General features: G+C 49.3%; 1 protein-coding gene across 2 annotated transcripts in view; it reads left to right on the top strand.

The window, feature by feature from the left end:
- Positions 1–394: 394 nt before the first annotated feature.
- LARP1 (La ribonucleoprotein 1, translational regulator) overlaps positions 395–20,278 on the top strand; it is a 57,320-nt gene continuing 37,436 nt past the window's right edge. Inside the window, exon 1 of one of the 2 annotated variants that reach the window (XM_080671853.1) lies at positions 395–1,247. In XM_080671853.1, the coding sequence (XP_080527979.1) occupies positions 812–1,247 (436 nt within the window). In that variant the 5' untranslated portion in view covers positions 395–811. The remainder of the gene's footprint in view (positions 1,248–20,278) is intronic. The other variant, XM_080671852.1, reaches the window with a different exon arrangement.

Below are 20,278 nucleotides of genomic sequence, written 5' to 3'. Positions count from 1 at the left end.
GCAGGCCTGGCCAGCCGCGTGGCCGGCTTCCATGTGCTCCACCTGCGGCCGCTCTCAGGCGTTGGCCCTTTAAGACACCTCCCCTTTTCACCCGCCCCCTCCCATGTCTCCAGCCTCTCTCCTGACCCCCCCTTCCGAATTGCATCAGGCACGTGCTCGCCCCCGTCGGGTCTGAGCACCCCGCACCCCCAAGCCTGGGAGGTGCTCCGAGGACTCCGAGGCGAGGGGCGGGGCCAGGGGCGGGCCCGCGAGGCCGTGCGCGCGCGCTCCCGCCGCCTTCGCCGCCCGCCCGTCGCCCAGGGTCGGCCCCAGCGGGCGCGCCCCCGCCACGCCGTCCCTCCCCTCGCCCGCCGCGTCGCGAGGCGCGCGCCCGCCCGCCGCCTGCCGCGGATCGCGTGGTCGGCTCGGCTCGCCGCGCCTCTCCCCCGTCCGTCCATATTGCTGCAGCCCCCGAGCCGGGAAGCCCGGGCCGCCCCGGCGGCGGGGGGGAGGGAGGGACAGGACGAGAAGCCTGCCAGGCTCCGGGGGGTGCCTCGCGAGGAACGGGCGGGGGGGGACGCGCGCCAAGGAGGCCTGGACCGCAGAGTGGGGGGCCTTCCTCCCCCCCCCGCCCCGCCAGCGGGCCTCGGATCTACGGCGGCTGCATCCGACCGGGAGGGAGGCCGCGCCTAGCGTGAACCCCGACCCTTCTCCGTAGAGACTGGGGCCCAGCGCCCCAGAGGAAGGCGCCGCGGGCGCTCTGAGAGCCGAGTTCGAGGCGGGGGAGGCCGCCTCTGGCGCGCCCGGCTTCTCCGGGGGGGCGGGCGCGCAGATGGCCACTCAGGTGGAGCCGCTGCTGCCGGGAGGCGCTCCGCTGCTACAGGCCGAGGAGCACGGGGGGCTGGTGAGGAAGAAGCCGCCGCCGCCGCCCGAGGGCCAGGGCGAGCCCGGGGCGAACGACGTCGGCGGGGGTGAGCCGGACGGCGGTGGCCGGAGACCGCGGCCCCCCTGCGCCAAGCCACATAAGGAGGGCAGCGGGCAGCTGGAGCGCGAGAGCCCGCGGCCGCCTCAGCCTCCCGGCGCCGAGGGCCTGGCCTTCAGTGACGGGGAGGAGGGCAGCGGTGAGCCGGGAGCTGGTGGAGGAGTGGCTGGAGCCGCAGGCGCCGGGCGCCGAGACTTCGTGGAGGCCCCTCCGCCCAAGGTGAACCCGTGGACTAAGAACGCGCTCCCGCCGGTGCTGGCCGCTGTGAACGGACAGTCTCTCCCAGGTGGGTCTCCCGCTTGCTGTCCCGGGTGCGGGGGCCTCTTCCGGGGACACGGGCGTCCCCTCCCCCAGCGGCCTCCGGGGTCCGCCGCTGGTCGCAGTGACTCGGGATTTTTTATTTTTTATTGCTTCCTGGCTAATTCGGGTCGCCCAGCGCTCCCCCCAGGCGCACTCGGGAGCCGGCCCCGCGGGAGGGCCCGGCCTCCGGGCCGCAGCGGTTGGTGGGCAACGATGTGGCCCGGGCCTACCTCGCCTGGAGCGGGTGGCGCTGGTTTCGGTGAAAAGAGTTCTCCCCGCCGCGTGGTCTGTGAGAGACGGTTTCCAGCCCAAGCCTCTTCCTCGGGGAGCCCCCTCTCCCTACTCCGCCCCACGCTCCGCGTTTTGGTAGCGTTGCGAGCCCCACGTTGTAAATGTTAAATGAGCTTATGTCATGGGCAGCAGAAGGGCCGGCGATGAGTTCACGGGTTCGGGATTTAAAAGTTAACAACTTTTGTTCTCGATTGTATGGCATTAGGCAGTAGACTCGCCATTGGTGACGGGTTGAGGGGTCGGTTACGGAGAGAATGGGGAGAAGAGGAAACCCAGCGTGTCATTGAAGTCGGGGGTTTCCCTCCTCGATCCCGGGGACCTTCCGCCTTGAGAGGGAGCCGGATGGCTAGTGTACGGGGAACCCAGTTAAGGGGTGGGCGGAAAATGCGAGGCGAGTGAGGGGGCTTGCGGTGCACGCGGGCGGTGAGGAGGGAGTGGCTGGGCCGGCCGGGCGGTCGGGTGACAGTTGGGCGCCATGCGCCGCTGGCCCGCTGGCTGCTCGCGGCCGCTCGGCCTGTGCGTTCGGCGCCCGCCGCGACGCGGGGGGTGGAAGGCGGGTGCCGGTCGGAGGCGCGGTCGGGAGTGTGCGTGTGCGCGAGTGTGAGTGCGCGGCCCCCCTTCCCGGCATTCCTCCGCAGCCGGGACAACGTGGTGCCTTCCCGCGCGGGGAGCGGCATGTGACCGCCTACCGGCGCTCACCCTCCCTTGATTTTGGGGTCCTTTTGGGCTCGGTCCCTGGGGAGGTGGAGGTGCAGGGAATCCCAAAGGAGCGGTGTCAGCGTGGGGAGAGAGGCGGTGCTAATATGGAGGCTTGTCTGGGCCTCCCTTTGCCGAGAATAGACCGTCGTCTTGGTTTGGGAGCACACCCTCTCTGCTCCCTTTGCCTTGCTGGCGCGTAGGGGCGTAATGCGTCTGGATTCTTTGGTTTTGGGTCCTTTTGAAGTTGGCCAGTATCAAAACCCGATTGTAGCTAGAATGATGGCCTGTGGCCGTGGCTCTAGTGCTGGTTCAAAAGTCTTCCCCTTCTGCAGTCGCTGGTTGAGGCTGACTGGTTTAAACCACCAGAATGGGGAAAGTTGAAGGGATCTTAATGCCTTCACATTCAAGGGAGTAGAATCACTGGTAGTCCTAGAAAAACCAGAACAGTTAATTCTGAAAATGGCGTGTTGCAATTTTTCTTTCTTTTAAGGTTGCTTCATTTGGAGGAGGAACATTTGGGGTTTACTAAAGTACCTCAAACAGTGCTCTCTTCCTTCTGCCCTCCCCCCCCCCCCCTTTCCCTTCCAGAGCTCTATTATGCAAAGGGCAGTGCTGAAACCTCCATTTTCTTGCATATCCCTCCTGATCCACCTACAGAGGGAGGGAAAGCAACTTTAAGACACTCTTTGGTCCTTCCCCTCTTTAAATTCAAAGGGGTATAATCATCCCCAGGAGAGAGCACTCCTCAGAAGTTTAAATGGGGCTACTCACCCTGGCGGCTGCTGCTGCTGCTTAGCCAGTGGTGAACCTGCCCTGTGGGTTTTAAATCAGCCATGACATCAGGTGGTATTGTATGCCTGAGCTGGTATTTTGTGCAAGTCCAGGGGCCCTTGATAGGGTGCGTCACTGGGGTTATTGATCGTGGGAAGAAGACAGTTTGGCTGACATCTCTTCTCACCGTTTCCTCCAAGTGGGGAAGACAACTTGCTTTAAGTGCCCAAAACAAAATTGAGTCAGGTAGATTTGCTCAGTGCTTGTTTTTCTGTAATCTTAAGGCAAAACAAGTGTCTTGTCTACTCGTTGGTTTTGGAATAGTCTCTGACAGACTAACTGAATTAATTTATTAACTTCTGTTTAAGTCTGTAGTTAGGGCTCAGATGCTTTTTAAGGGAGAATTTTGTGATTGACTTGTCTGGTAAGGTTAGATGGGCCTTTCTTTGGAGTCTACATAGAACTAAGGCCCTTTTCCAGCCCTGATTTTATTTGCAGTTTGGACAAGTTTAAATGTGACACCAGTGGAGTGGCAGTGCAGTCTTGGGAATTTTGCATTCTGTGATGCATGTTTTTGGGATTCTACAGAAATGAGTCCCTCATAAGCAGGCTAAAGGCTTTCCAAAGCTTGCTGCAAATGCCTATTTTTAGCCCTCCTTTTGGCTCAGATGCTAGTGTTTTAGTTCTTTAAGGGACACGTGCAGTAACTAGTAATGAAAGGTACTTTTCGATATTCCCCCTTTATTTATGGGTTTTTCTTTTCTGGCTTAAGTTTCTATGCCTTATATTTGTTGTTTCAAATCTTGGAATTTGCATTTCTAGCTGTGCCTCCTTGGACAGTAAGTTCCGTAACCATTCTGTGCCTCAGCTTCACCATTTGTGTACTAGGGATTAAATCATGATTTATCTGCTTCTTGGGGCTGTTGTGAGCATTCACCCTGATAATGAGTAAAGCATTTATTTAGCCCAGTGCCTGTCATGTAGCTGTTATACCATGTCTGGGAGACTGAGACTATGGGACTTTCCGGGACTTTTTCTGGGTCTCCATGTTCTCCACTTGTAAAAAGAGGGAGTTGGAGAACACAGTACTACTTTCCCTTTCTGGTATTGTATCAGTACTCCATGAAATATATGGGATCATCTCCTTAAATATGGACTTTTATCTACAGACAAAAAGAGCATGGTATGGATAATCTTAAATGTTGGTTACCCAAAGAATTGGCTATTTCTGCTTGGGAATGTGGAGTGATGACTGTTTTAAAAATAAGTTTTAACTTGTTTATTTGCCTTTCATTAAGATTATCTTTTGGGAAAGTGCACGTGTGCTCTCAGGGCTGTGGGGAAAAGGCCATTGTGACTGAAGTAAAAGTTTACTAAATGCATGTTGAAACTTTGAGAATGTATCATCATCACTAGAAGCCTCCACTCACCCCAGTGTGGGAATCAGTGGGTTGGTTTTGTAGCACCTTTAACTTTAACCAATGCTGCGGTCTGTTCTGGGCATCACTTTTTTCTCTGTCCCTTTGAAGTATAGCTAACTGATGGTACAAAATAAAAAAAGGTTAAGGTTATATAATCTTGGCTAACCCATGACAACCCCAGGGACCCTCTGCCCCACTGAACTGGCCTCAAATAAACCTTCTATTCCCTTTCTTTACTTTCCTCCCTGGGTTTGGGCCCTTCCTCAGGTCTCCCACACCATTGCACTAGGTAGGGCATCTGCATATCTGTGTGAAGACCTCCCTCATAGCCACAGACTACTTCAGCCCCTGGTTCCTCCATCCCCACCACTAGAAGTAGACTGGATGCAAGTAAGAGCTTTGCCTGGAATCATATAGTCTGCACTTTTGAGCTCCTGCTGCTGCTGCTTTTCCTTTATTGAGATATAATTGCCATATAATATTATATTAGTTTCAGTTGTGCAACATAATGATTCTATATTTGTATATATCCAGTTTTGCATTTAACTTGCTGTGCAATCATGGGTGAATTACTCAGTCTCTCTGAGCCACTGATACTCTCAAAATGAGAAAATGATAGTTAACTATTTCAGAAGATCATGAGAATGAAAGAAGGTGATATTAATAAAGTCCTTAGCATAGTGTCAAGCACAGAGTATTTGTTAAGTGCTACTTACTTAATAATTGCAGTTTCAAATTTTTTTGATAATAAATGATCACCGTTATTAGGATCTGTTCCACTTCTGATTCTGTTCGTGACCTGCATTTTGGAAACCAGCAACCCCATGCTTTCTCTGTTTCTTCTGTAAAATGAAAGAATTGGGTTAGGTCTAACTGTCGGGGTTTTTTTGTTTTTTTTTTTTGTATCAAAAACACTTTTTAAATAAAACCTCCCCCCACAAAAGAAAGAAACCAAAGCAGAGCTCTTCCCCCCCCCCTTTTTTTTCCTTTTAAACGTGTGTGTTTATACCCCTGTAGTGGAAAAAACTCCAGTTTTGAATCCAAACTCAGGGCTGGAGTGACTCTTTTGCTTCAGGAACCTAGGCTGTTCACTTGGGGGTGATAACAAACATTGTGGAAAACCAGACATTATGTGCCTTACTATGCTATAGTAGAAAGAAAGTACACAGCACTTTCTGTAAAAATCCTCCCCTCCCCAAATAAAAATTGAACCTAAACCCAATAGAACTGTAGATCTGTGGGGATAGAGAAACACGTTGATTGACCCTGAGGTAGCAATTATCCTACTCCTGAATATGTGGAATTCTACAGCACAGATAATTTTATCAGTAAGTGGCATTTTAATAAAGGGAACTGTTACAGATGAAAAGAGTTGAAACATCAGCTATTCTATGTGGATCTTGTTTGGATCTCAATATAAAACATTTTGGTGATGTTGAGGGAATCTGATCACTAGATTGTATTAAAGAGTTATTTGTCAGGGGTGATAGTGGTATTGTGATTGTTTTTTTGTTTAAGCACCATCACTGATTATATAATACATAATATAACATAATCAGTTCTTTTGGCTAAGAACTGCTGCGTTAGCCTAGGTCAGTGGTCGGCAAACTGCGGCTCGCGAGCCACATACGGTTCTTTGGCCCCTTGAGTGTGGCTCTTCCACAAAATACCATGGCCTGGGCCAGTCTATTTTGAAGAAGTGGCGTTAGAAGAAGTTTCAGTTTAAAAAATCTGGCTCTCAAAAGAAATTTCAATCGTTGTACTGTTGATATTTGACTCTGTTGACTAATGAGTTTGCAGACCACTGGCCTAGATAAATGAGGACTTTCACCTCTTTTCCTGTAGTTCAAATCACTTTCTCCTTTTCTAAAGAATGCACCCAGTTAGGGAAGAGGTAGGGGGAGGACTTCACTTGCAATCTCCAGCTCTCAGGCCCCCTCTCCTTCTGGGCAGGGAGTCTGAGTTTTACACCAGCTGGGAGGTGAGTGCCTGCTAGGGAGGAAGAGGTTAGGGGTGGTTAGGAGATGGTTCCAGGCCCTTGGGAGGTGGTGGGTACTTTCATCTGTCTTGAACCCCTGACTCTCCCAAGAGGCAGAGTCTCTTGGCTGACCCACCGCATTTGCAATGGGACTAGGCAAGAGTGTTTTATAGCTGTTACTCAGCTTAGCACTGTTTCCCTCCCTTTGGGAGGTGGGTAGGGAGAGGAGGCGGAGCCCGGTCTGAAACCACAAAAACCTCTTTAAAATGGAGAGCTTGGCAGATGGGAGTGCCCCTGTTTGCAAAATCCAAGACATGCTCAAAGGGGGTAATTAGAGTTTTGGGACCTCAAGAGGGCTCACAGGTGCCTCAATCTGGGCTCACAACCTCCCTGGCTGCTCCAGAGTGACCTAAGGGAGTGGCCAGGAGAGAGGACAGCCTTACTTTGCTGGGGGTTCATGATAGGAAACAATGGGGCAAAGGGGGTAGGTGATGGGATTTAATTCGGAACATGGGCAGAATACTTCTCTCTGCTCTCTCTTAGTGACCTTAGCTTGCGTGACTCACCTCTGTTTTTTTATTCACAGAATGGAACTAACCCTTATGCTGAGGTTCTTTTGAGAATCAAATTGATAGTATGGGGAAGCTCAGTTCAGAAGTTAAAATGTCCCATACAAGCCCTGGCCAGTGTGGCTCAGTTGGTTGGGCCATCATCCTGTAGTACACCAAAAAGTGTTGGGTTTGCCCTAGCCGGTTTGGCTCGGTGGATAGAGCGTCGGCCTGCAGACTGAAGGGTCCTGGGTTTGATTACAGTCAAGGGCACATACCTGGGTTGCGAGCTTGATTCCTGGTTAGGGGCGTGCAGGAGACAGCCGATCAATGATTCTCTCTCATCATTGATGTTTCTATCTCTCTCTCCTCTCCCTTCTTCTCTGAAATCAAAAAAATATATTTTCTTAAAAAAACAAAACAAAACAAAAAGTGTCGGGTTCAATTCCCAATTAAGGCAAATACCAAGGTTATGGGTTCCATCCCCAGTTGTGCATGTGGAAGGCAACAGATCCTTCCTTCCTTCCTTCCTTCCTTCCTTCCTTCCTTCCTTCCTTCCTTCCTTCCTTCCTTCCTTTCTTCCTTCCTTCCTCCCTCCCTGCCTCCCTCCCTCCCTCCCTTCCTCCCTTCCTCCCTTCCTTCCTTCTATCTTCCTTCCTTCCCTCCTTCCCTCCCTCCTCCTTCTCTTCCTCCCTCTCTAAAATCAATAAAAAGTAAAATGTTCCACACATATGTAAGTGATTTATATTCCAGAAGATGCATTCCCAAGCTAGATTTATCTAGTTTGAGGTCATCACCTGTTCTGAGAGGTTATCCATGCCTTTCCTAAATAAGGATGGATAATTAGGAGTTAGCTTACTTTTCAAGTAGCATTATTTGTAATAGATACCAGAACCAACTGGCCAGTTTCTTTTGATAGATAGCTTAGGGCGTCTCTCTCAGGGAGTTTTTCAGAATCAGGACAGTCTCGACGTGGTGCCTTTTTTTTGGCTGCCCCTTTGGATTAGCAAAGTCCTGGTGGGGGTGGGTGGGCAGTGAGGATTGTGGACCTTAATTGATGAATTTTGTGCAGCTTGATGTATGAATGTTATGTATGGTGAAGGGCTCCCCAATCTCAGTTTGGGATACTGTTGGGACATTCAATGACCCCTCCATCAGAAGCCTTGTTTATAGGGTACTCTGTAATAACCTTCCAAAATTGTCCTCCAAACATAATGCTATTCAAGGCAGTCTTTTCTCTTCCCTGCTTTAAAGTTAAGTTGCAAGCCTTTCAGAGGAACAGAAGTCCCACAGTGCCTGGGAGTCTCAGTTCCACCCCCTACACTCAGCTCCACTTCAAGCAAAACCCAAACCAGGCTACTATTCCATCCATGTAATTGGTCTCTTTCCCTCATATCGCTGTTACTATATGTACAGAAGAAAAGCAAAGAAACACAACCCCAAGTGGCAGAAAGACACCAAAGATGGAAGGAAGGTTTCCGTAAAAAGCACCGAGCCCATCTCTTACTAACAGTCTATCACCGGGGCATTCCTAAGCACCACAATGTGGGCTCCTCGCTGCAGGACTGTACCCCCCCGCCCCCAGTGATTCTTCAATTACCCCCCTCCCCCAACTATAGAGTTGCATGACAGCCCAGGGCAGGGTCAGAAGATCTGGCTCTAAGAAGTAGCATGGGCCACCTGGTGGATGAATTGTCCACCTGGTCTGTGTATGGTTTTTGCTTTCCTTGTCACACACATTTAGCTTCTTGAAGCTCCTGAAAACCCTGAGATTAATAATGGTGATGTCATAGTTACCAGTTACTGGGTGCTTTCCATGTTTTGTCCCATGTAATCTTAGCAGGTGAGCTTTTTATGCCTACTTCACAGATAAGGAAAGTGAGGCTCAAGAGAGGTTAACGTGTTAAGTGCCAAGCCTGTTTCGTCTTCCTTTCCGTTTAGCCTGCGATACCCGATTTCACCAATATGCTGGCGGCCAGAGACTGACGAGGTCCAAACGGAAAGTATAGTGTCAGTCACCAGTGACTGGCATGACACTTAACGTGTTAATAAGCAACTCTGTTCTTTTTTTTATTATTTATTTAATAAATCTTTATTGTTCAGATTATTACAATTGTTTCTCCTCCCTCCACCCCGTTCCCACCCCACCCTCTGCCCTTATCTCCCCCCACTGTCCTCATCCATAGGTGTACGATTTTTGTCCAGTCTCTTCCTGCACCCCCATACCCTTTCCCCCTGAGAATTATCAGTCCACTCCCTTTCTATGCCCCTAATTCTATTATATTCACCAGTTTATTTTGTTCCTCAGATTTTTAATTCACTTGATTTTTAGGTTCACTTGTTGATAGATATGTATTTGTCGTTCATAATTTTTATCTTTACTTTTTTCTTCTTCCTCTTCTTAAAGAATACCTTTCAGCAATTCATATAATACTGGTTTGGTGGTGATGAACTCCTTTAGCTTTTTCTTATCTGTGAAGCTCTTTATCTGACCTTCCATTCTGAATGATAACTTTGCTGGGTAGAGTAATCTTGGTTGTAGGTTCTTGCTTTTCATCACTTTGAATATTTCTTGCCACTCCCATCTGGCATGCATAGTTTCTGTTGAGAAATCAGCTGACAATCCTATGGGTGACAATCCTTGTAGGTAACTAACTGTTTTTCTCTTGCTGCTTTTAATATTCTCTCTTTGTCTTTTGCTCTTGGCATTTTAATTATGATGTGTCTTGGTGTGGTCCTCTTTGGATTCCTCTTGTCTGGGGTTCTGTGCGCTTCCTGGACTTGTAAGTCTATTTCTTTCACCAGGTGGGGGAAGTTTTCGGTCATTATTTCTTCAAATAGGTTTTCAGTATCTTGCTCTCTGTCTTCTGGCACCCCCATAATTCTGATGTTGGTACGCTTGAAGTTGTCCCAAAGGCTTCTTACACTAACTTTTTGGATTCTTTTTTCTTTTTGCTTTTCCGGTTGAGTGTTTTTTGCTTCTTTGTTTTTAAAATCTTTGACTTGATTCTTGCGTTCCTCTAGTCTGTTGTTGGGTCTCTGTATAATATTTTTTATTTCAGTCAGTGTAAGTTTAATTTCTAGTTGGTCCTTTTTCATATCCTCGAGGGTCTCGCTAAATTTATTGGCCTTTTCTAGGATATTCTTGAAAAGCCTTATAACCATGGTTTTGAATTCTATATCCAGTCGTTTGTTTTCCTCCATTTCTTTCATTTGTGATCTGTTTCTTTGCCTCCACATTTTTGCTGGTTCCCTGAGTTGGTAGGGTAGCTTTGTGTGCTAGGTTTCCTATATGGCCCAGTGGGTTGGCCTCCCCAGTTAACCTGAGGTGGACACTCTCGGTGCACCCCTTTGTGGACTGTGTGTACAGCCTTGTTGTACTTAAGTCTTGATTGTTGTTGGTATCACTGGGAGGAATAGACCTCCAGGCCAGTTGGCTGTGAGGATCAGCTGTGTCTACGCTGGGAGAAGTTCGGTGCTGGAAACAGCCTTATAGGATTAGACTTGCAAAATTGCAAAAGCCTCTGTGCTCAGCTTGGATGGGGCGGAGTCTCAGGGCGGAGCAGACAGTCTTGGCTTCCCGTCAGCCCTGCCCTTGCGCGCGCGCCTCCAGACCTCTGCCTTCCGCGACTCCCCTGAGTTTCTGCCTGACAGTCCAGATTCACCTTGTAAGAGCGTGGGTCCCCAGGGGCTCGCCCGGAACTGGGGTTCAGTGCATTCGGAACTAGGGTTCAGTGCAGTCAGGAGCTTCCGACTCCCTTCCGCTAGGGAATGCCTGCGGCAACCTCTGCATTCAGCTTTCTCTGTGAGCACTCGCATGTGCGCGCGTGCGCGCCTCCAGACCCGCCGCGGCTCCCCCGGGTCTCCGAGTATCCGTGTGCCTTTCTACCTGACCGTCCAGTCTCCCCCTGTATGAGCCTGGGTCCACGGGGTTTTTGCCTGGAACTGGGTTTGAGTGCAGTCGGAACTGGGGTTCAGTGCAGTCGGGGGCTTCCTTCCCCCTCCCGCCAGAGAAAGTCAGCCAGGCTCTCCACAGCCCTTCCTCACACGTCTCCATACCTCAGTCCTTTGCCCCTCCTCTGATTCTCCGTGAGCTTTCCTCTTCCCTTCTAGTTGTAGAATTTCCACTCAGCCAGCCTTCCTGTGGTTCTGAATGATGTCCGTTCTGTCTTTTAGTTGTAGTTTTGAAATTGTTGTGCGAGGCAGCAGTTTATGTGCTTACCTATGCCGCCATCTTGGTTTCTCCAGCAACTCTGTTCTTATGATTTCTTAGACTAAGCCTTGGGCTCATCCTTGACTGTTTCTCTATTTCTCTATCATCTCCCATCTAATTTACATCCCTTTGACTCCCAAAAAAACCTGTATCCAAAGCTAAATGCTTCTTACAACCTCCTCTGTTGCCAGCCTGGTCCACACAGCATTGCTTTCCCACCTAGATTGTTTAGCAGCCTCCTAACTGGTTTGTCACTCTTGCTCAAAACACTCTTAAGGCATTTTATTATAGGGGAATAAAATCAGAGGCCTCAGCATTCCTTTATAATAAAGAGGTAATATGCAAATTGACCCTCACACCCTCACACAAGATGGCCACCCCCATGTGGTCAAAGATGGCCAGCAGGGGAGGGTAGTTGTGGGCGATCAGGCCAGCAGGGGAGGGCAGTTGGGCATCTCCTGATGGGTCCCAGATTGGAGAGGGTGCAGGCTGGGCTGAGGGACACACACACACACACACACACACACACACACCAGTGCACGAATTTCATGCACCGGGTCTAGTATCCTATAAGATTGCTTGATTTGGCTCCCCATACCATCATTCTCCCCAAGCTCTGACATTCCCCCCCAACTTTTACCTCCCAACCACATTGCTTTCCCTGAGGCACATTCTCCTGCTTTATGGCTTTTGTTCTGGAATGCTCTTCCGCTTAGATAGCCACATGGCTCCCACCCTCACTTTCTTCTGATTCCTGTTCATATACCAATGTGATGGAGAGGTCTTCCCAGACCACCCTATATAAAATAGCACACTGCCACCTCTTACTCTGCAGCCCCATCTCTCTTACCCTGCTTCATCTTCCTTCTTAGCTGTTATCACCATTGGGTCAGAGACTTTGGTATTTGACCACTGCTGTATTCTCAGCACCTACAACATACCAAGCACAATAGTAGGCAGCTTGGTGAACATTTAATTAGAGAATGAATGGATGAATCTCACACTTTCAAGCAGCATCCAGCACATTTTGAGTCGCATACACATGCCACAGTGAATAATAAAAGTCTGTGTTGGCAAGGAACAAGCACTCACGATCCAGTATTGGAGGTAGTGTGTAAGAAAGGTGTGGGGTTCTTTGGGAGTGCAGCAGGGGCACCCAACCAATGTAGGTCAGAGAAATCTTTCCGGAGGAAGCAGTGACTAAGCTGAAATGGGAAGGATGTTACCTGAGAAAAGGCCTGGAAAAAGAGCTCATTCTTGGTAGAGGAAAGGCCCTGGGGTTCAGGGAACTGAGTAATTCCCTGTGGTTGTAATGTAGATGATTGGGAAGGTAAATTCTGATTTGAACAGGAAGGTAGTTGAGAGTCATTGAAGATTTTAAGTGGCATAGTCAGATATTTTCTTTTGAAAGATTACTCTGGCCATGTGGCAGAGCCTCTTAATCCTATCTTGTAAAAGTGTAATATGCAAATTAACCATCACTCTGCTATACCAACAAGCCACGCCCACCAGCCAATCAGGAGCGAATATGCAAATAAACCCAACCAAGATGGCTACAGCCACAGAGAGCAGGAGGGAGGCTTGGGTTTCCCCGGCAATGGAGGAAGCCAAGCTTTCCGCCTGCCCTTGCTGGCCTAGGCCTCCACTCAAGGCTACAAAGTTTCAATGATAGAAGATACATAAACCCAAACAGAAATGGCAGCAGCCATGGAGCTGGAAAGAGCAGGAGGCTAGGGTTGCCCCCGGCGATGGAGGAAGCCAAGCTTCTGCAGCCCTGGCCGGCCCAGGCCTCTGCTTAAGGCTACAAAGTTTCAATGATAGAAGATACATAAATTCCAACAAAAATGGCTGCTGCCTCACCTCGAAGCAAGCAAAAGGCTTGGCTCCACTCCAGGCTACAAAGTTTCGATTGTAGAAGATAAATAAACCTCAGATACCAGGGTCTCTGCTTGGGTTGCCAGGGGGCGTGGCCGGCCTGCAAACCACCACAGGCCCCTCACCCAGGCCACCCCATGCCCCAAGGGAACCCCCACCCTGATCCGGGACACCCTTCAGGGCAAACCAGCTGGCCCCCACCTGTGCACCAGGCCTCTATCCTATCTAATAAAAGAGTAATATGCAGATTGACCATCACTCTAACACACAAGATGGCTGCCCCCATGTGGTCAAAGATCCTGCCCCCATGTGGACACAAGATGGCCACCACAAGATGGCCAGCAGGGGAGGGCAGCTGGGAGGGACCAGGCCTGCAAGGGAGGGCAGTTGTGGGCGATCAGGCCAGCAGGGGAGGGTAGTTAGGGGTGACCAAGCCAGCAGAGGAGGGAAGTTGGGGGCGACCAGGCCTGCAGGGAAAGGCAGTTGGGAGGGACCCAGACCTGCAGGGGAGAGCAGTTGGGGGGGACCAGGCCTGCAGGGGAAGGCAGTTAGGGGCAAACAGGCTGGCAGGGGAGCAGTTAGGCATCAGTCAGGCTGGCAGGCAGAAGTGGTTAGTGGCAATCAGGAAGGCAGGCAGGCGAGCAGTTGGGAGCCAGCAGTCCTGGATTGTGAGAAGGATGTCCGACTGCCCGTTTAGGCCCAATCCCAGTGGGCAGTCGGACATCCCTTGAGGGGTCCCAGATTGGAGAGGGTGCAGGCTGGGCTGAGGGAAACCCCCCCATGCACGAATTTCGTGCACCGGGCCTCTAGTTTAAGAATAGATGGCTTGGAGTTTCCTTTCTGATCCTTTGGGGCAAAACCCAAACCAGGCTACTATTCCATCGATGTAATTGGTCTCTTTCCCTCATATCGCTGTTAATATATATACAGAAGAAAAGCAAAGAAACACAACCCCAAGTGGCAGAAAGAAGGGGGCCAAAGAGCAGCATGTGGCTCGTGAGCCGTAGTTTGCCGACCACTGCCCAAGACCTATCCGGTTCTCTTGTTCTCCCCTCCACTCCTTTACTTTGAATTTATATTAGTTCACACAAACACTCCATGCTTTTGTTCCGGCCCTCCGGTCCAGTTTAAGAACCCATTGTGGCCCTCGAGTCAAAAAGCTTGCCCACCCCTGGCTTAGAGCCTCCAGTCTGCTTGTGCCTGCTGTAGAGGGCTAGGCAGGAAGAGGAGGTGGCCTTGGAAGTAGTGGCAGGGAGACAGGCTTCCAGGTGGCAGTCCCCACCTCCACCAGGGGAGGCACCGTGTGGCAGGACTCCATACCTAGGCTGCCTGCTACCAGTCACTGCAGTTTGGCCCTGCAGGTTCTTACACAGGTAGCAATGTGTACAAGGTTTCCTTCCCATCAGAGCCACCTCCCCTAAGCTGAATTCAGCTGTGGTCGTGATTTCCTGAGAAAGTATAGAGAGTTAAGTTTCTGCAGCCCCGTGTCCAGTTGTCAACTCTGTTCCTATTGCTGTGCCCTCAAGGGGCTTGGGTTTACTTCCCCTCCTTTCAGAGAAGGAATATAGAGCTGGAAGGGACCCTGAGGGTCATTAAATCTAAACCTCTCGCAGTTTAGGTACTAAAGGCCCAGAAAGGAAATAGGAGTTGTTCAAAATCAGTTCAAAGCAAAGCTGAGACTTGAACCCAAGTCTCTGGGCTCCCACTCCAGTTCTATTTTCACTCCACCTCTGGAGGAAAAGGCCGAATGGGGTAGTTGAACATGAACTTTGAACTCAGTCACTTACCAACTGAGTGCCCTTGGTGTAACTTCGGGGCTTCAGTAAATGGAGTTATATGTAGTTAGCCACATAGTGGGATCATGGTTGAAAGTGAGCTAGGTGAATAAGAGTGCTTAGCTGGAGTCTGGCAAAAAAATAAATAAAAAGTGATAATTGTAAGAGTATTGATGGGTGTTTTTGTTTTGTTTTGTTTTTGAGACCTGAATTTGACCCGGGTCTTCAGTTTGCTAACAAAGGTAGGTGCTAAAGCCAACTTACCTGGCTTCCTGGGTCCTCTGCCTGATTCCTTCTGTGTGGTCCTGGGCCTACCCAGGAAGGAAGGCAGCCCATGCCACTTCTTAGAGCCAGCTCTTCTGACCCTGCCCTGGGCTGTCATGCAACTCTATAGTGGAGGAGAATTGAAGAATCCTTGGGGGGTACAGTCCTGCAGCGAGGAGCCCACATTGTGGTGCTTAGGAATGCCCCGGTGATAGACTGTCAGTGAGAGATGGGCTCTGTGCTTGGTATGGAAACCCTCCCATTCCATCTTTGGTGTCTTTCTGCCACTTGGGGTTGTGTTTCTTTGCTTTTCTTCTGTATATATATTAACAGCGATATGAGGGAAAGAGACCAATTACATCGATGGAATAGTAGCCTGGTTTGGGTTTTGCCTGAAGTGGAGCTGAGTGTAGGGGGTGGAACTTAGATATGGTGAGAGCAAGGTTGGGTGTGGGAGACCGGGTGCTACTTCTAGGGAATGTGGGAGGGAGACAGGAAATCAGGAATACACAGAGGGGGTGGCTCACTGGGACACATGCACATTTCTTTGAGGAGGGAACGGTTGAGGGAACTAGGGTTATTTTGTCCAGAGAATCAAAGATTGGGGTGGGTAGAAATGCCTGTTCTGAAATAAAGCATTTGAGTAGACCTGCTTAATATAGCCCTATGGGTGAAGCTCTTGTGGGAGGTAGAACATTAGTAGGTTTTGGCTCTGGCCAAGTAGTAACTTTCAAAAATCCCCCCCCCCCCAAATGTATTCAGCTGCCACAGGAGATACTGAATTTCTTGACGTGGTGATAATATTTGAACAGTTTGGGTAGCCCTGCAGCTGCAAATTTGCAAAGTAATTTCCTAGACTTGTTCATTCAGAAAATACTGAGTTAGGTCAGTGGTCGGTGAACTCATTAGTCAACAGAGCCAAATATCAACAGTACAACGATTGAAATTTCTTTTGAGAGCCAAATTTTAAACTTAAACTTCTTCTAATGCCACTTCTTCAAAATAGACTCGCCCAGGCCGTGGTATTTTGTGGAAGAGCCACACTCAAGGGGCCAAAGAGCCGCATGTGGCTCGCCAGCCGCAGTTTGACAACACGGAGTTAGGTGTCAGGCCCCAGAATTCAGGGGTAAACAAGATAACATTCCTTCCATGATTGGGTTTTTGTTTTTAATTAAATTTATTGGAGTGCCATTGGTCAACATGAACATACGTATAGGTTTCAGGTATGGGTTTCTATGTTACAAGATCTGTATATTGTTTCGTGTGTCCACCACCCAAAGTCAAATCTCCTGTCACCATATGTCAGCTTGACTTGGTTTATATCTGGAAGTCACAAATGGGCAGCTCACATCTCATCTCCGCAGGTCCAGTCCAGCCTACTGACAGATTTTGACCTTGCATTAAAAAACAGTTTAAAGTGACCACCTATATTTTAAAATCAAGAAAATTCATCTAGAAACCTAGAGGTTTTCAGTTTTTCTTTAAAAAGCCAAACTCTGAACATATCTCCCTCCCCCCTCCAAAAAAAAAACCCACCAAAAACATTGAATTGTATACTTTAAATGGGTGAGTAGCACAGTATATTAATAAAGTTATTATGGAAAAAAATGAGACGACCTGGTCAAACAGCCTCTGTCCAACACAGCCTACCTTTAAATAAGGATGCCAGCGTGAGGCCTATGGGCTCAGACTTTCTGTGTTTTATGGTACAAAGGAGAGAGGACAGTGTCTGTCCAGCCTATGAGCCAAGGAGCATACTCTGGGAGAAGAGTTTGAGAGGAGAGGGTAGGGAAGACTTTAAGGCCTAGGGCAGGAATTTCAGTTCTAGAGGGAACTCCTTACCTCCCTCTTTGAGGGAGAATGTGATGGAGAGACAGGACACCTCTGGGCATTGTGGCCTAAGGTCCCAGCAGTAAAAAGCTGTCTGAGAGCTAAGGGTTGGGGCTGTCAGGGAAACGGTTATATACGGCCCCAATTAGTCATTGTTCCCTTCACCCATCTGTGAAATGGGTACAGTGTATTTGATCTCAGTCTTTAAGGTCCCTTCCAGCTCAGACACCCTGTTCGGTATGAGACCAGCTAAGGCAGTTGTTATTGTGTCTTGGGCTAGAAAGGGGAAAGGCCCTGGCTAGAGGCCTTGTGCATGATGGTCCTGCTTTTGGAGCAGTGGAACTAATTGGAGCATTACATTTTCTTTGGGGACCACAGTCATGGAGAGAGACTTCTTCAAGGCAGGACTGCTCCTCACACAATTGTTGGTGTGGGCCTTGTAAAGGAGGTGCGGGGGAGAGGAGTGGAGAATCTGGGCAGGAAAACTGGAGACCAGCCTAGTCCCAGGTGTTTGACTCACTTGCTAAGATGCGTTGGGTGATTTACTGAACCTTTTTGGACTTCCTTTCCCTTTACTGAAAATGAAGGTGGTTGAGCTAAACCTTTCAAGGTTCTTTCCCACTAGGATTAAGTTTGATATATCAAATTGGAGATCAAGACTGCAGTTGGTGCCCTGACCGGTTTGGCTCAGTGGATAGAGTGTCGAACCTACGGACTGAAGGGTCCCGGGTTCGATTCCAGTCAAGGGCATGTACCTTGGTTGCGGGCACATCCCCAGTGGGAGGTGTGCAGGAGGCAACTGATCGATGTTTCTGACTCTCTATCCCTTTCCCTTCCTCTCTGTAAAAAAAAATCAATTAAAAAAAAAAAAAAAAAAAAGACTGCAGTTGGTGAGAAAAATTTAATCGAACGGGGATTGTTTTCCCCACCCAATTGCATTGGCTTTAGAGTGTCATCCCCAAGAGTTTGGCCAAGGCTATGGGATTCTTCTACCTAGGCATGGGGCATTCTGACCTAGGCTTCTAGAAAATGCTGGGCTAAGATGGGCTGCCCCAAAAGGTTGTGGGTGCCCTCAGAAGTGTGGAGACAGTGGTGGCTCATCCCTTAGCAGGAATATTATTGAGAAGATTCTGACATATCCTGTACATGGTTAAGTTGGGTGGTTGCTGAGACCCACCTTCTGACCCTGAGGTTAGAACCTAGGTCAGGAGGAGGCCAGGGTCAAAGTATTAACTGTCTGAGTAGAAGGGAAGGTGACCCACCTCAAGAAACTGAGAATTCCGAGACCTCAGGCTTATCTAGAGAACCACCAGGGCTTGAGCCTACCCTTTGTGTGAAAGGAAGTAACTTGACTGCCACCAAAGTGAAAGTCATTCATCTCACATTTATTTAAATTACCTACTAAGTGTTAGATCATGGCATTCTGATGGGAAAAAGATTGAAGGGGCCTGCCTTCATAGTTTACATTCTAATGGGGAGACACAGTAACCCAACTAGGTTATCACTGCCAAGCAAATCATCCCAAAAGTTAGTACAACCATTATATTCACTGATTTGTGGGTCAGCATTCGGACAGGGCTCAGCCAAGTGATTCTTTTCTACGTAGCAGTGGTAAAGGTGGCAGGTGTCCTGATCTGTAAGGTCCACCACGGCTTCACTCACGTTTGGTACCTTGGCAGAGGTGGCTGAAAGGTTGACTTCAGCTGGAGTGCCCAGCATGGTGGTTTTGCGTAGTAGTACTACATATGGCTTAGGGCTCTCAGAGGGTGTTTCAAGAGACGGAGTAAATTCCGTCAGTATCCTGAGGTCCTGGGCCTGCACACTGGCACAGCATCACTTTTACCATATTATGTTGATAGCGTTACAGATCCTGCAGAGTGAAGGGCAGGGGACATGGGTCCTGCCTTTCCATATAAGTGTCTATTTGCATCCACCTTTAATACTACATGGAAGTTTCGTGGTTTTTTTTTTTTTTTTTTTTTTAATATATTTTATTGATTTTTTTTTTTTTTTTACAGAGAGGAAGGCAGAGGGATAGAGAGTTAGAAACATTGATGGGAGAGAAACATCCATCAGCTGCCTCTTGCACACCTCCTACTGGGGATGTGCCCGCAACCAAGGTACATGCCCTTGACCGGAATCGAACCTGGGACCCTTCAGTCCGCAGGCCGACGCTCCATCCACTGAGCCAAACCAGTCAGGGCACTACATGGCAGTTTCTGATAGTGGTATGTGCTTTGTGAAACAAAGGCATTGTAACAGAAAAGTGTTAGGCGGTGGGGGGGTTGACTGACTGGGGCAGCTTCTATCAAGGTGTCAGGGAATAATGCCCCTAAGGGTGAGCCAAGATAGGGAGCCTGGTGATGAGCATTCTAGCCTAGAGGGACATCAGGTACTAGGTGGTAATGAGTTTAGAGTTCTCCAAGAAACATAAAGGCCTGTGTGAGAGAGAGGTGAGGGGTTCAAAAAAGCAGAAAAGCAAGAGGCTTTTGGAGGCCAGCCTAGGAAGTTTGGGTCCTGTTCTGAAAACAGTGAGAGAGGTGGCATGACCTTGTTTCTTCAGGATTACTCTGTTCTGTTGAGATTGGACTGGGGTCGGGGCAGCAGGAGGCCAGGTTGGAAGCAGGTGAACCTCATTGAAGGTTTCTGCAATAGTCCAGGAAAGAGATGAAAGGAATGGATGATGGCATAGTGACTTGGGTCTGATTTTTTTTTTTTTTGAGCTTTTTCCCCCCTGAGACTAAGCCACTTGAAGAGGAGGTTTGCTGGTTGCTATTTCTTACTTCGTCTCTTCTTAAACTGTCCAGAAGCTTAGTTTGTCAAACTGTGCCCATTAATCAGAAGGGTGGCCTGAGGCAGGCAGATGTTTATTCTCCAGGTTCTCGGTCTCTTGGCCCCAGAGCTAAGGAAGTTGGTGTTTCCTTGCCTAGACCAACTTCCCCTGGCCTGTCCCAGGCACCATGCCCCAGCATGGAGGTGGAGTGAGGGTGTGACTGAATAGAGTGGGGGCACCAGCAGGAGCTGGAGCAAGGATGGTGGAACCTGGGGGTGGGTAATGAGCCTGACCTGGCCTTTTTATGTCATAGTTTTCTATTACTGACTTCTTGTCAGAAAGTGTGCTGGCTTTTTTATTTCAAGTCAGATATTCATGGTAGGCAGGCTGGGGGAGTGAGTGGTCAGTACAAACTGCCTGAGATGAAAGTGTAGGGATCCAAATTCCCGCTCTCTCATTTCTTCTGACTGGGTCTTCGTTTTTTACAACTTGTGTGCCCCTGGGTGCAGTTGCTCATCCATTGCTAATGTGCCATTATCATGTCCCTGGCTTAGCCAAGTGTCCTAGAATCTATCTCAG

Source organism: Plecotus auritus (assembly GCF_963455305.1).
Source record: "Plecotus auritus genome assembly, chromosome: 6".
In the NCBI taxonomy this organism is placed as follows: domain Eukaryota; kingdom Metazoa; phylum Chordata; class Mammalia; order Chiroptera; family Vespertilionidae; genus Plecotus; species Plecotus auritus.
Note: the sequence above shows the minus strand (reverse complement) of the source record. Positions and strands in the feature narration are given on the sequence as shown.